The sequence below is a fragment of the Eutrigla gurnardus genome (genome assembly GCF_963514095.1).
Source record: "Eutrigla gurnardus genome assembly, chromosome: 9".
Classification (NCBI taxonomy): Eukaryota; Metazoa; Chordata; class Actinopteri; order Perciformes; family Triglidae; genus Eutrigla; species Eutrigla gurnardus.
In genome coordinates, this window is record NC_139923.1 from 23,470,421 (window position 1) to 23,485,613 (window position 15,193).

Consider the following 15,193-nt stretch of genomic DNA (forward strand, 5'->3'; position numbering starts at 1 on the left):
TAATGTATTTTCTATTTGATATTGGGCTGTTAGTAATGTAGCCTCCAGCACAGACAATAAAAGTCTGATAAGCTCACTTCTTCTAACTCGACACCCCCAGATTCTTTTCAAAACTTGTCAAACTGCGACATCACTCGAGGCAAAAAATCGGACTTTTATTTACCTCCATCCGGAGCAACAAAAGGCCTTTTCACATGCAGAAGCGCTCTTTATCAACAGAGTGACCTATAGGTCGGCAGAATATCAGTCCAGCAACACGGATGCAGCGGTCTGATTGCTACACACTTTGTCAGTTACATTTCCTGAATGTCTGTTTATGGAAAAAGAATCAAAATTCTGCCTTGAGAATACTTCAACACTTGGCTTTTGGAGACTCCAGCTCAGCAAAACAGTTTCTGTATATGCGCTTATTAATACATCTGCCACCTGTTAAAGCTGCACTTAATAATGTTTTTTTGGTTTTGAACATGTACTGTAACGGTTTGTGCTCTAAATGGCGAAACGATAACCGATATAACTCTTAGAACGCTTCGAGCTTTGAGCATATTTTGCAGGAAGCGCTCATTCAAGTCGCTCTCCTTCAAAACAATCATCATTAAAATAAACTGCTGTTGGAAGCGGCTGACCTTCAGTGAAAGAACGTTGACACATCGCAGCTGCATGGAAGAGGAAGCTCATCTTTAAAAATCCCCAACACTTAACAATCTCTCAAAGCCGAGAGAAGAAAAAAAAAAAAGAAAGAAAGCTGCGATTTCAAACTCTGCACTCGAAATAAATGGGAAACTTGCAAGAATGTCTCTGTAGTCGCTTCACTCACATGTTTATTTCTCCCCTTTGCGTAAATTGTTTTCTCTGGAAAGATGTAAAAGAGAGTGATCACACAGCGGAGGCAGCGCTGCATATCCATCTCGGCAAATCATGTTGTCGAGGACTCTAAATACAGTAAATCTAGTTCATTTATTTTTCAAACAGGTGAAAAACTGTGTGGACGCATTTTTATTTCCAAAGCAAATACAAACTCAGAAGAGAAATTCAGCTGCAGAGAAGATTGCACCTCATTCCAAGCGTTAACATGAAGGCAAATGTCAGGTGGAGTTGGATATTAAACATGAGAAAAAATATCTGAAATAAGGTATTTATAAAACCTGACATCCTCATTCATAATGGTTCATAATGGTTCATAATGGTACTGCAAGTGGCAAATTTGTTGCCTATGTTCAGCTTGTGAATATTATTGTTTGTTTCTTTTACAGAAATCCAAACAATCTCCTCCAACAGGGTTTCAGATCCTTCTGAGAAAAGCTGGATATTGTGTTTTTTTATAATATCTATAGTTTCACATAGAAGAAAAACATTCGTGTCATGGAGTAAATCTCCTTCCAAGAATTAAAGGTTGTTTTTGTCTTCGCTTCCTTGTCAGATGGTTAATCAGCTGCACGTGAACAATGGCAGGATCAAAGTCATTGTTACGAGGACAGAGTACGTGCAGCGCCTCGGCTTCTCTATATGAAAGTGGCAGATGTTCTCCAAGGTACGCCTGCACACACACACACATGAGACACACACACACGCACACCATTTCCCACTGAACAATGAGTCATTGCTTATTGAAAGCACCATCTCCTCACCAGAGTAGGCGGGAGGTAAATCAGAAGGCAAGCAGCAAGGGAGTCACGAGTGGTAACACACACACACACACACACACACACACACACACACACACACACACACCTCCACTTATCACATCTAAAAACACACCCCCTCACCGACACATCGTCTTATTCTGTTTCCACTTTAGAAGTCTTCTCGGAGAAATAAGGCAGGGAACTTCGGGGAGCACATTTCTCAAACTTAGAGCAGACAAACAACCCGGGCGCACACGGCGACCTCGCTGAGTCGTCACCTCTCTCTCACACGGACACACACACACACACGCCGCGTCTCCGCGTGAGGCTCGCCCACATACGCAGGTAGCTGGAGAAAACTCATTTCAGACGGCCACCGGCCCTGAAACACGGAAGAATGAAACACAGCACGAGGTCAAGAAAGCTAAGAAATATGAGCTCACTCCCCGCTCCCTATCAACTCTCTTCTCCATGCAATCTTTTTATAAGAGAAGAGAGAAGTAATAGAAAAACAGCTGACCTGTGATATAAGTGTTTATTTATTCTGTCGTGCCTTGAGTTTGTGTTTTTTCCCAGCTGAACTTGGACTGGAGAGTTTTGTGTGAGAGGCGAGGAGGCCCGCATTCTGTTTCTGGTTGACTTCACGCTTTCACAGGTGTGGCAGAAAACCGGAAAACAGGAACCCTGACATTTGGAGGAGAATGGAGGCGTTCTTCTTGTCGTTGAGATAATGGCCACTCCGTATGGCTGTGTCCACGGTGGCACTCAGGGAGCAGACCCATTATTTACCTGTTTTTTTCTTGCAACAGCAAGTACAAATGTTCTCATTGAGGAAAGTCTTTTGAAACCTGTAAAGCCTGCACCTTCTCAAATGAAAGGGAAGCAACTCAGTCAGATGAAAACTGTGATATTTAATTACAGGAATCGAAGAAGACATTGCTTTTTGGATGAGGTTTCTGTCTTGTCTCACTTCCTGTCGTTAGTTCCATGTACTTATAATGTAAAAATAAGATAAAAGTAAAATAAGTAAGATGAGATCTATGGCACATATTAATTGGTACAGTGTTATGTATGTGAAGTGTATTGAGAGGGGACCCTATTGACGGTAACACCACTGAACGCCATACTGGTACAGCTCGCTATGCATCGCTACATTACAATGAAGAACAGATAAAGCAAAGAGTGCCGATCAACAGAAGTTTACTTCTTCAACAACCTGATTGACTGGATGTGTGTGTGTGTGTGTGTGTGTGTGTGTGTGTGTGCGTGTGTGTGTGTGTGTGTGTGTGTGTGTGTGTGTGTGTGTGTGTTGCTCAGGAAGCACAGCGTGAGGTTGTTTGGTTGAGCGGTTCTCGGTTTAAAACTATTCAATACCTGTTCATGCATCACTCAACTGGAACGATCCGCTGCCTATCACCCAACGTTAATGAGAGACATTTTCAAAGGCACAGATGGGACTAATACTAATAACTTAAGGCTGCATACCATTTAGGTGTTCCAGTTTTAGGGCCTTTTTAGTCATTGTTAATGTCATTAATCCAGATGTGTTGTTTGTGCCTTGCTACAAATGATAAGAGAAATGATAAATCATCCACTTTGAGTGGCTAGATTAGAGAAAAGAGTATGGAAAAGCTAAACATATTGCAAAACTAAGCATTGCAAATGAGTTTACCAAGACTTGAAAAGAAAATAACAAAATCAATATGGCTCTTTCTTTCTTTGAAAATAACCTGTTTTTTCGACCAGGTGATAAAAATAAAACAAAGAGCACCATCGCCGGCCTAATTGCAATTATCTTAATGCGAAAAAAAGAAAAGCGAAACAGTCAACAACAGTCATTGTGTCGAGTGTGACCTCTGGGTGCACTTGTCTCATTAAGCAGAAGCACTCGGTGCCTCGCAGAGGGGATCGGGTTTCCAGCATTTTACCAGACGAGTCAATTCTAATGAAGCGTCGGGGTTTGAACGGTCGCCGTTCCCTCCTTCGAGCCGGTCGCCGATTTTAATCCATTTGAGTCTGGCATCACGTTAAATCTGCAAGATACTTCAAACTGAGCCCCGAGTCTGGTAATCCATCACAATTATCCCCGTGTCTGTTTTTATTGTTGTCAGAGTTACATTATGAGCGGCTGGTTATCCAGCTGTTAGAGGAGTTTGAATCAAACGCCGACGTAACCGCGTTACGGGGATGAAAGCGGACGTGGACACGCTGCTCGCCGTGATGGATCGCCCGTCTCAAGCAGGTTTAGAAATCTTATCTTGGGGGCATCTGTTTTCTACCCTGTTTGCCTTTTTTTCTTTCTCCCCAATTGGATTACGAGATGCATGTCGTTTGGAAATGACTAAACGGAGCTTTAACAAAGATGGAAGCCCATTACATGCCTGCCATGCCTGCCTGTTTGTCGATCCAAAAAAAAAAGGTGCATTTTATTTGTTTTGGACAGATGTTGTTACCTAGCAATAAAGTATTTGGGAAAAACACCATAATGAGCCAGACGTTTTGGTTTGTCATTAAAGGCAGATAACAGTAACGGTGGCTTCGTTCAAGTGTTCATGACAGGGAGCCAAAACACGCACAATGGCAGGACCCCGAAAACAATGCAGCGAAATGGAATTCAGCCAATATTTATTCTGGGATCTACGCTCGGGCTTTTGTTTCTATGACAAAAAAAACCTGACCTTTCGACTATGATGATCGGTCAATATGGGAGACATAATTTGTAAGTAAAGTATATCACTATATTGATAACGTTAATTCCCTTCCAGCTGCTCTAAACAGTCTAGTCTGTCTGAGAATGAGCAGCTTCTCTTGCTCTTGAGTCACGTATTGATTACAAATCCCTGATCCAATTTCCTGCCTGTGTTTGTCTCGTCTGCTATTTGAACCAGACAGGTTGAGCACCGTGTCACATATGACACACATCGTTGTCTGCATGGACACACACGCACACACACACACACACACACACACACACACACACACACACACACACACACACACACACACACACACACACACACACACACACACACTTGTGACTCATGAGTCCTTGTCTGGTTCTGGGCGAAGCTCCGCGGGAAACGTCAGACTTTCTGATTGAAGGAAAATCTCGTTACAGATTAGCTGTGGGCCCGAAAATGTGATTCATGCCGAAGCTTCACTAACATTAACTCCGCTCATATCCACACAGGTCTGTGGGTCTGCGTAGCAGGGTGTGTTTGAAAGGAACTTTTCCTACGTCTGCGTATATGTACGTGTCCAAAAATGGACTCCCATGCACTTCAGCTTCCTCGCCTCTCCTCCCATCGCCGCTAAACATCTCCGTGACGACTGACACAAAGTAGCGATCCTTCACAATACTATGATATGCAAAGATATGAACGTTACAACTCATTAGACACTGACGTTGGCGTTGAAAAGTGCATACGTTTCTGCCAGGGAGGTTTCACTGCTTTTATAATTCAGAAACCTTCTCCATAACTTCTTCTCTGCCGCAAAATACCTCATGAAACCTTTCAGGGTATTTTCCCAAATCATCATAGGTTATTATGTCCCATCCCTCCATTATCGGTAACTGCTCCTATTCAGGGTCGCAAAGAGGGGTGGAGCCTGTCGCAGCTGACATTGGGTGAAGGAAGGGTACGTCTGCAGTTGAAGCAATAAATTCTCCTATTGACCGGGACAGTTTTCCTGCTCGTAAAGGCGTGTGTATGCAGCATGTATCCTCTTGCATGGCGAACGCTGGATACCCGAGACGGCCTAAACACTGTCAAATGTGTTCTCGTCCATAACATCCTCTGCACTCATCTTTCGGGAAGCCTCTTCGAAACACAGCTAGATGTACAGAGAACAAGGAAGGTTTTTTTTTTTTTTTACATTTTATTTACACAGTGAATTGATTGCTTCTATCGACTGAATTTACCTGAACACTGATTTTCCACGTTAAAGCAGGAAATATTCCCTTTTAATTACTGTATTTTTGATCCTTTAAAACATTTTTAACAGCTATAAGTGATTAGGAGAATATAAAAAGTGGGAAGAAAAGTTTTAGACCTCTTTAGAGCTAAAGGTCTTAAAAATAGGGCCGGCAGTAAGCCTTCTTTGCAGATTAGCAAAAGTGCTGCATTATCTGCTTTGGGCATGTAGTCAGTGATGCGCAAGGACTTCAGTATATACTGTATATGAAATACAAGCTTAAAAAAGTTTCTCAAAAATATAAATAATGTGTTTTTCCCCCTAAACTCGTGCAGACATGCGGACCGCATCACGAGGAATGGAGCGTCGGATTCCTATCTGTGAAACACGACGCGTCTCAGAAGACCGGCCACATCGCTCCCCTGCCGTACCCTACATGATATTCCTCCACCGCTAAATGCCACATCAATATTCACGGCCGGCTAATTAATCAGCTCAGCTCCCATGGGTGACATCTCGGCATCCGGTTTGGAATACAGATCCAGATCCGTAGCTGGACCTCACATGGTGCAGCTCTCCCAGAAACAGCAGCAGCGGCGGCGGCGCTCGGCTTCGGCTCTGCAGCGGGCGGAGGGTACTTCAAGGAGAGATGGGAACGGAAACCATTTCTCACAGGATGTTCCCCGGGAGTCTTTAACCCCCCCCTGTATCCCGAGCTGCGTTGGAGGTGAGTGATGGCCCAGTGTGAGGGTGGCGACGCGAGGTGAGCGGGTGATTACTATAGATGAACAAGGTCAAACTGCTCCGAGGTCGGGAGGTTGAAGCGCTGGCAGAATGAGAGGCGCGTGTTGACGACTGGTCGGGACCCGCCGTGTCTCATGGGTGTCAGATCACAGCCATATCAGTCCAATAGCTTTTGACCCATTGATAACTAAAGAATCATTTCCCACGTCTGACATGTGTGAGCATGATGGGAAGGGAATCCATTAGATGGCGTTTAGAGCCATGAGTCACCCTCAGCCTGGATATCAGATAATAAAGTCACTGTGCTCTAATGAGAGGGGGTTGGCATCGCTGTGCATGCTGTGTCGTGGGAGTGCTCTCCCAGAGGTTTAAGTGTTTGGTTTTTTTTGCTATTTAAGTCGTGACATTGAGGAGTTCGAAACCATTTAAGCCCCATTTATTCACGCGGTAAAAGCTTGTTGCTAAGCAATATTAGATATAGCCGGAGACTACTTTTTTGGTCGAGGAACGTGTCGATTTCTTAGCAGAGTGACATCAATGGTTGGGATTGCATGCAAAACCGCAGCGAGGGTCTTACCTGTCCCACATAGACCAGCAGCCTGGCGTTGAGAGGACTCTCATCGGGACTCAGCCAGAACTCAGAGTTATCATCAGAGGACACGGAGAACTGGAAATCACCTGGAGGGGGAGAAAGATGATCAAAGTGTGTGTTGGTGGAAGTAGATACTCTACGTGTGATCTCAGATATAGGTAGAAAGATATAGGTAGATATAGGTATAATTAGATGAGGGCACGGCCCTGTGAAACAGATTCTTAGGTGTGAAAAAAAAGTGAATTTCCAATCCATATGAAACAACTGTGTGAATGGAAGGAGCGTGATAAGCAAAGGCAGCCATTAAAGGTAGTTATTTAAGATCATATTTAACCTCTTAAGACATGACATCACATTTTGGGTTGTCTATACCAAAATACTTAATTCTGCTGAACGGGGGCCTGACATTTACAAAAACTACATCATGTCAAGCAATAATGCTTAGTTTTTATACTTAACTTACACGTATAAGGTCCCCAATAAAAATGCATACCAAAAAAGAGCTCAGGTCTTAGGAGGTTAAATAGTGTAATATGGAAGAATTGTCTATAAATAACCAGCATAGTCTGAAACAAAAATAATCCCTCTCAATCTTCACGTATGACTCACCGGCTGAGTGTGATGGTGTCTCTACAGAGACCGTGCCCTCGGCCTATATTTTCTCCTTTCTTCCTGTTTTGCTGTGTTCTGAAAATAACGTTTAATGTCTCTGATTCACCGCTTTGTTCTCGCTAACGCCGCTCCATCTGCCGTTCGCTCGACCATCGCTGCTCTCACAACCGACAAATAAAGCAGCATAATGTAACTTTTAAGTATAAAAGTGCACAAAGGGAGCTGCATAGAGTTAATTCCCCCTCAGCTGGTGCACACCTTCAAGCTGCTACACTTGTCTTTTCATGGTGTGAAAAAGGGAAAGAAATCAACAGTGCATGTCAGTGTGACTTTGCAGATGTTTGTCGTCCTTTTCAGACTGAGATGAGAAAATGGGAGTGGCGCACAGTACAGATTACTTTATATGCTGTTATATTCTCTATATATATTATATTCTATAATATTGTATAATTTGAAGGAATTCTCCATCGAGACACATTTCACATGACGTACTTAACGGTGAAATCTAAGCAGGGTTCCTTCACCTTTCCCAAAGTCGAATTCAAGCACCTTTCAAGCATTTCAAGATGCATTTCCATGCTTTTCCAGCACCTTCCAGCTGTGGTAAACTACATATTTGTAGTATACATACACCTCCAACCTTGTGTGCGGGTCGTTGAACAATCATTCAACCTGCCATAGCATGTAAGAGGTTGTGTCTGGCGGCGCGAGGTCAACTGGACTTGTTGTCTGAATCCTGAATGAATGGATGACCTTTGAGCCGTCAGCTGGAGAGAGCTACAACGCCAGCAAAAGCTCCATAAGGGGACCGAAATGAACGGTGGTCTAATTAATAACTTCATATTTTTTTTCTCCAGTTCCTATAGCGACCGGGCTCAGGGGGGTCCACGAGGGTCCTGCAGTGAGATTTAGCTGTGGGCTCCCTGGCACTCAGCCCACAGAAGGATGTGAATATTCACTATATTAGTGACTCCGGAGAGCGAGGTTTAAGAGAGCTGAGCAGATTGTCTACTCTTGTAAAGGACAGATGCTTCAAGGCCCCTCGGCCTCAGAGGAGCGACTCGCCAACAAGAAGAGCTAGTTACCATCTCTGTATGGGTGGAGGAAGCCAAATATTCTCAGGCCGTAGTTCTTCCACTTCGGAGCGACTGCCAGCTTCCTCAAGGTGGTTCTGGTCTGCGGCGAGAAAACAAGAAATACGCTCATATTATAGATGGAGCACTTGTTGCATTAATAAAGTCAGAACATAACCTTCAACAGAATGTTTTTCTCTAAACCAGAGATCTTCAACTAAGGGTTCGCAGAATTACTGCGGAATTATTTAATCCCAAACTTTTTTTTCTTCCAAAAATGTCCAAAAATACACCTTAACATGAAATCTTCCATGTTTCATATTATGTTGTGAAAATGTGATGTAGAAATATAATTAAAATATGAATCGGTCAACAATTATTATTTTAATGGCTTAGCATTGTATACATACATCATTACAAGGCTCTGTTATACATGGCACTATAAGCACAATGTTATATATGTAATGTGATATGTAATATTGCTTGGTAAACATTGAACACCTCTGCTCAAAACCAACTCATCTTAGTTTGATTTGAATTTGCTGGCATGCAAAAGCAATACTCACATGAGGGTAGTGAGGGAAGTGCAGGTTCTTTCGGAGTTGGGCTATAGAGGAGCCGCACCAGTCCTCAAACACATGCAGGTTGGCCTGGCCCTTAAACTGCAGACACACAATCACACACAGAGGAGACGGGTTAGCAGGCGGCGTCACATTCTCTATTAAAAAGGCAAGTTACGCTTCGATACGTCAGCTCCTCGTCCTGACAGCTGAACTGCCATTTCTCACTGGTTTCTGGAGATACATTTTTCTTTGGCTGCCGGATGGTGTATTATTTCTGACAGCCTCTCCACCTGGCGGGAGAAACGAATCCTCCGTCCTTACGAGAGGCGGTGGCAGCGAGCTCGTATCGGGGGAGGAGGAGGAGGAGGAGGAGAGTGAACCGAGAACGTCTGGAGCGGTTTGTCGGAGCTCATCCCCGGCCCATAGTCTGACATTTATCTGAATTACACAGGGAAATCACGGGACACAGCGAGGACAGATGGTGAAACCAGTCTGCCTTGGGGTCTAGTTTCCTCTCTCTCACACAGACACACACACACACACACACACACACACACACACACACACACACACACACACAGAAGAGACAAGTCTCCGATGACTCGTGTGTCACGCTGCGTTGGAAGTGGACAGTTTTGGATCACATCTAATATAAAAAAAAACCCACAAAAAAACAGAAGTATATGGAGCGACTATTTTTCACATGGTTACACACACACATACAAAAACACACAGGGGTCGTTCCCGTTACAGTTAGAGATGCACGCTGACACGTTTGCATGCAGCTCATGTGTCGAGCCTCGGGGGGGCTGCCTCGGCGATTTAATGACCCGAAAACTCCTAACTCTCCACACTTGATGATCAACCGAGTGCAGCGACACACATCCACTATACTGTAGCCTTCTCTTATTCAAATGCGTGACAGCGGGCCCAGCAGGCTGCCACGGTAACGCTGCCATTTTCCCCGACATCACACAGAAGTCGAGGAGCGAGCGGAGTCTCACAGAATGAGAGTGAGGCCGATGCAGTGGGTTCCCCTGGTTAGATCAAAGCCAGAAGCGGTGCTGGATGGAGGTAGCCTTTCTGCGTGTCGCTGTGGAGTCAACAAGTGTGAGCTTTTAAAACCAATCAGGAGAGCGAGAGCGACCTTGTGACCGAAAAAACAACCAAAAACACACAGACAGCCTGTTGTTTTTTGATAAGAGGGGTGAGACAGGAAAGCCTTGCAGGGTAAACACCTTGACATGTCTGCGTTTAGAGACGTTGATGGAGGGGGGAAGGTGTCATGCTCCTTCAGCATCACACGGGCGTTCTAACAGATGGCCTGCCTCAAAGTGGCCCTTTACATTTATCTCCCGCCACTGTGCGGTTAACTCGGTGCCCTCGACACTGACAGCAGCGCGGCAATTACAGCTCATGCATTAACCATAGCCGTACTTTTGTTGAGCAAACATGTCAGTCCAAAGCAGCGGGACTTCTTCGCTTGTTTTGTTTTTGTCCTGCAGGAAGACGGATGCTAATGAAAAACAGAAAAGAGAAAGGAACGGGGATTTTTTTTTTTTTTCGCCGACTCGACGGAATCAAAGCGGAGGAGGGGAGTGAGACGGATGAACAGGAGGGGGAGACGCCCGATGTTTAAAAAGGGGGAGCGGCAGAGAGGGGCGATCACAGCGAGGTTAAGACGAGCCTCCTGTGTAAATATGGAGAGCATTACCTCGTGTAAAGCTTTTAATAGATTTCCTGTGGGGTTCTTCTCTGCCGCTCGGCTCCTCACCCCTGATGTCAAATAGCAAAAAAATGAGGGCAGCATCTCTAATTATTCACACACACACACACACACACACACACACACACACACACACAGACACACACATCCCCGTGGAGAGGCCACAGGCTGTAAAGTCAGCTTTCTGCCGAGGGCCACTAGTGTATAATTGGTCCTATTTTCTGGGTGACAGCGCTGCGAGAGCTGTCTGTGGCCTCAACAAGAAGTGGAATAAGAACGATGCAAGTTATTCTTTCAACCTGTTTGCTTTCCTGTTACGACCTTTGACCTTTTCTCCTGTGAGCGCTGCTTCTCCCTACTGTTGTCTCCTCTCCATCTCCGTCTCCGAGCTGCCAAATGCTGTTGATTTCTCTCCTCTCTTTGGTTTCCCTGAGCTCAGCTGTGGGCTATCAGTTCCCTGCGCTGTCTCTGTCTCTATCTCGTTTTGTTTTTGTTGTTGTTCTCCGGATTCCTCCTTCTCGGAGCGTGTGATGAAGCGACGCCTGCATTAACATTTTGGATAGAGATGGTGACTTGCCGGGGGTTTCGGTGGGGTTTACTTGGTCGTGTAGAGACATGCTCGACTGTGCCGTAGCAGCTTGTGTCTTCTCAAACGACAGCTTTTTCTTTCACATTCTCACATTCCCGTTCGGTAATTGGCTGAAGAAGAGACAAGACGGCGACTGCTGCCGATGCCTCGTCTTACTTTCTTCCCTCGCTGTCATTTGTCATCTTCTGTTCCTTAATCCAAAACCAGAGGCAGACGTCTTGTGTTGTCCTGCCACCGCGTGCTAGCCGTCTAATCGACAAGCTGGAAGGTTGAGAAAGAATAGTTTCCTACTTGCACCCGCTTTAATTCCCCTCCAGCAGAACAGACTACATGCACAGTTGCAAGAGAAGAGCCCGAGTCAAAGTAGCTCTATCTGTCAATCCTAATCATCGTGTCTGCTGGGAAGACTGTGTTGTGAGCTGAGGCTCAAGGTGGCTATTTGTGTGGCTAATTGCTGGGAATTCCAGCCCTATACTGGCAAATGTATCTCATTTGAATACGCTGTAATGCATTTATCACTCTATGTTGCGGCTAAACGATCAGCAGTATGCAGCCATTAGGATACTTGATTTCCTGATATCTGATATAGCCAATATATTCTATGATCATTCAAGCTGATCGATACAAACGTCTCTATTTTTCATTTGTCCATGTGTCTGATATGGATGAATTACTCAACGGTCCAAGAGTCTGCAGTCACTCGAGAAGAGGTGGAAGAGTGCAGTCGCAGATAGTAAACACAATGGAAGAAATGTGTAGGATAAAATCATCATTTAAACAATTGTTTGAATGCCAACGACTTATATAACCAGCCGATCAATCCTCAAATTCATTTTGTAATTACGACCAAAAAGTATTGTAGGATGTTATCAAAAGCAACCTGGCCTTGAGCGAAACAGGTGTGTGTTTGAATGAGAGTCAGTGCAGAGCATTTCGTCATGCTCAGACTGACAAAACACCGAGCCGGTGCAGTCGACTGCGTTTGCCATCGGAGAATACAACACAACATCGTAACACAACAAAAAATATGCATCTTTAATGCATATGAATCCCAGTGCACGGTATGCATTTGAAGACATTAACCTGCAGGCATAACGAGCTGAAGAAGTCTGAAGACTCCATTTGTCTGTTGTTGCAAGTCTAACGGGCACCGAGGACTCGGGCTGCCATTAAATCATATTTGACAGATGCTGTCCGTCAAATACGAGGAGGAAGGAGAGGGGGAAAGGAGGCCAGCATATGGAAGAGGAGTTAGAAATGGATTGATTTAAAATAACAGCATTAAACCGTATTCTGCTCAGCTCAAGAGGCCACTCTAAACGGCCAGTCTTGCCTATTTTCCCCAAACCACACATTTCATATCTCCATCTCTGCTGCTCTCTAATATCCCCTCTCTCTCTCCCCCATCTGGTCGCACTATCAACTGGACCAACGAATCAGACTCTCTCTGTTCACCCTCCCTCCCTCCCTCCCTCCCTCCTCCGGGAAGCTGTCTCCCTTCTCAAAAATCTGGTGCAGACTTCTGTGTTCCCGCTGGCAGCGAGGCGTTGACAAATGGCCGCTCGGCCCCGACTGACACTGTAAATCCCCGTCGGAGGAGAAAAGTGAGACACGATGGTCGCGGCACCGTAGCATGCTGGGAAAATCTACACATTTACCACTCAAGCGGCTCCCCCGGGGCGTTTAACGCTCACTGTTGATACATCATAAAGACATACTACATTACGGCGCTGCTATGCTGAATGTGTCGAACGAACCATCAGTGGATACGGTCGGATACATGTGAGATATTCCCTCTGTGACGGGAACGTCGTCGCTTGATCGGAGAAATCCCTCCATCTGAATGTATAGAGGGGCGCCTAACTCATCATATCTTTGCACATTACTAATTTAGAAACAGGGAAAGAAGAGAAACGTGTGGAAGAACACGTAGGTACGGCGAGGGAGTTTCTGAGAGACTGTAGGGAGAGAGATAATGAGAGCGGCAACAGAAATAAATAAAAAATACAACAAGGTTCATATGATCTAGATTCTGGCCTCATCAGCTACTGTAATGAGGGTTTTGTATAATCTGCCATCTGTCCTACAGTTACATGTCTTCTGTCATTCGAGGGATATAACATGGGGGGGGGGGGGGGGGGGATGGATGTGGCTGCAGTAGATAGTAGATACGAGAAGGAGAGAACGCAGAATGAGCCAGATTTTTCTCATCTTATGCAACGAGCTGTCGAGCATCCTCCCGACTTCAATGAGAGGCCGGCAGAACCGCATCGAGGCCTCCTGTTCCTCTGTTAAAGGAATACTTCGCCTATTTGCATAAAGCTTTGTACCGTTGAATGGTCAGGCATCATTCCCTCATTTTCCCCAGAGACGGGATATCTCCGTATTTTCTATTCTGAAAAAGTTCCTCATGTTTTTAACCCACCTATAGGGGGCGGGACCCTCTAATGCCACAGACCTACAGATCAGTGGGTGGGAAACTAAAAGCAACATCAGCCATCTTGCTTGGAAGCTATGCTAACAGGCGCTGTGGAGAAAGCTGAGAAGTAACGAGAATGATTTCTCTGCTGGGCGGTGTTCTAGATCAGTGGGAGTGCATTGTGGGAGTTGTTGTCTTCCATCCACATGCTCCAAAATGTCACTGTCTGCCTTTTCTCAGTCAAGAAGACACCAAATGACCCACTTTCAAGATTACAGACTCATGTTTCCACCGGTGAAGTATCCCTTTAAGGGTTTTGCAAAGACCGACGAGAAGAAAGAAGGACGGACTGAAGGAACAGCGAGAAGAGACAAATATCACTCTTCTATTATTGTGAGTCGACGAGGACGGTCAGAGACAAGACAAAGCTCTGGTTCCGTCTCCAGTCTCCTGACTACATGTGTTTCTTGCGTCAAGGCGCCAGCGTTGATGACTACTTCCACCTGAGTCATGAGTCTGCGTTGTGCCACAGCATCTCCTCCACTTCCCCTCCTGAGCGGTAAATAATAGGCCGTCCAAAATCTTCAATACCACATCCACAGCTTTGATTTTGTACACGAAGTCTGAGTCATCCAGTCCAAACCTCCGGCGCACGACGGCGCCGCGTTTGGCTCAACACCTTTCCTGAAATCTGATTAACATCACTGCACATATTTGCGATGCATCTGGAACGGTGTGCTCTCTATGGAACAGTGCACATGTAAAGGAATCATTAAAAGTCCCGGCTGATATCAAAGTCAATAATCCCCTCTCGCCATCACTTTCTTTCTGCCCCTGACTCGATAAAATTGTTCATTATGCTCAAATCCTCCCGGGATCCACGTCGGCTTTCCTGCAAATGACTGTTGATCCCTTTCACGAGCGGCTACTTCTCCGCTCTTAACAAAAAGTGGGCCATCGCGCTCTCCCTCTGATCTCTGTCCAGCGCCGGCGTCCTTTACATGCTGGCGTGTCCTTGATGGAACGGAGGACGTCCAATCGGCAGCTGCACGTCGACTCTGTAATCCACAGTCACCTCCATGGGTTCATTAAGTCACCAGGCTTGGCTTAAAACAACCTGATGGGATCAACGCAGCGTATAGACTCACAGCACTTCATCCAAGAAATACTCAATTCCATCTCTATTTCCGTCTCTATCAAGGGCTCCATCATTTAGTCGCACAATTATTTTCTTTTTTTCTCTCCTTCTTTCGAAAGGAGAAATCGTATACCTTGCGAACCACCAGGAGGCTCTAAGTGTGTGTGTGTGTGCATGTGTGTGTGCATGTGTGTGTG

The 15,193-nt window shown here is 45.2% G+C and overlaps 1 protein-coding gene across 1 annotated transcript in view; it reads right to left on the reverse strand.

Moving 5' to 3' along the window:
• Window positions 1-15,193, reverse strand: part of b4galnt4a (beta-1,4-N-acetyl-galactosaminyl transferase 4a) — a 113,101-nt gene that overhangs the window by 32,934 nt on the left and 64,974 nt on the right. The window contains exons 4-6 of the mRNA XM_084016988.1: window positions 9,128-9,223; window positions 8,574-8,664; window positions 6,862-6,962 (exon numbers count right to left, since the gene is read on the reverse strand). Of these exons, the coding sequence (XP_083873114.1) occupies window positions 6,862-6,962; window positions 8,574-8,664; window positions 9,128-9,223 (288 nt within the window). The remainder of the gene's footprint in view (window positions 1-6,861; window positions 6,963-8,573; window positions 8,665-9,127; window positions 9,224-15,193) is intronic.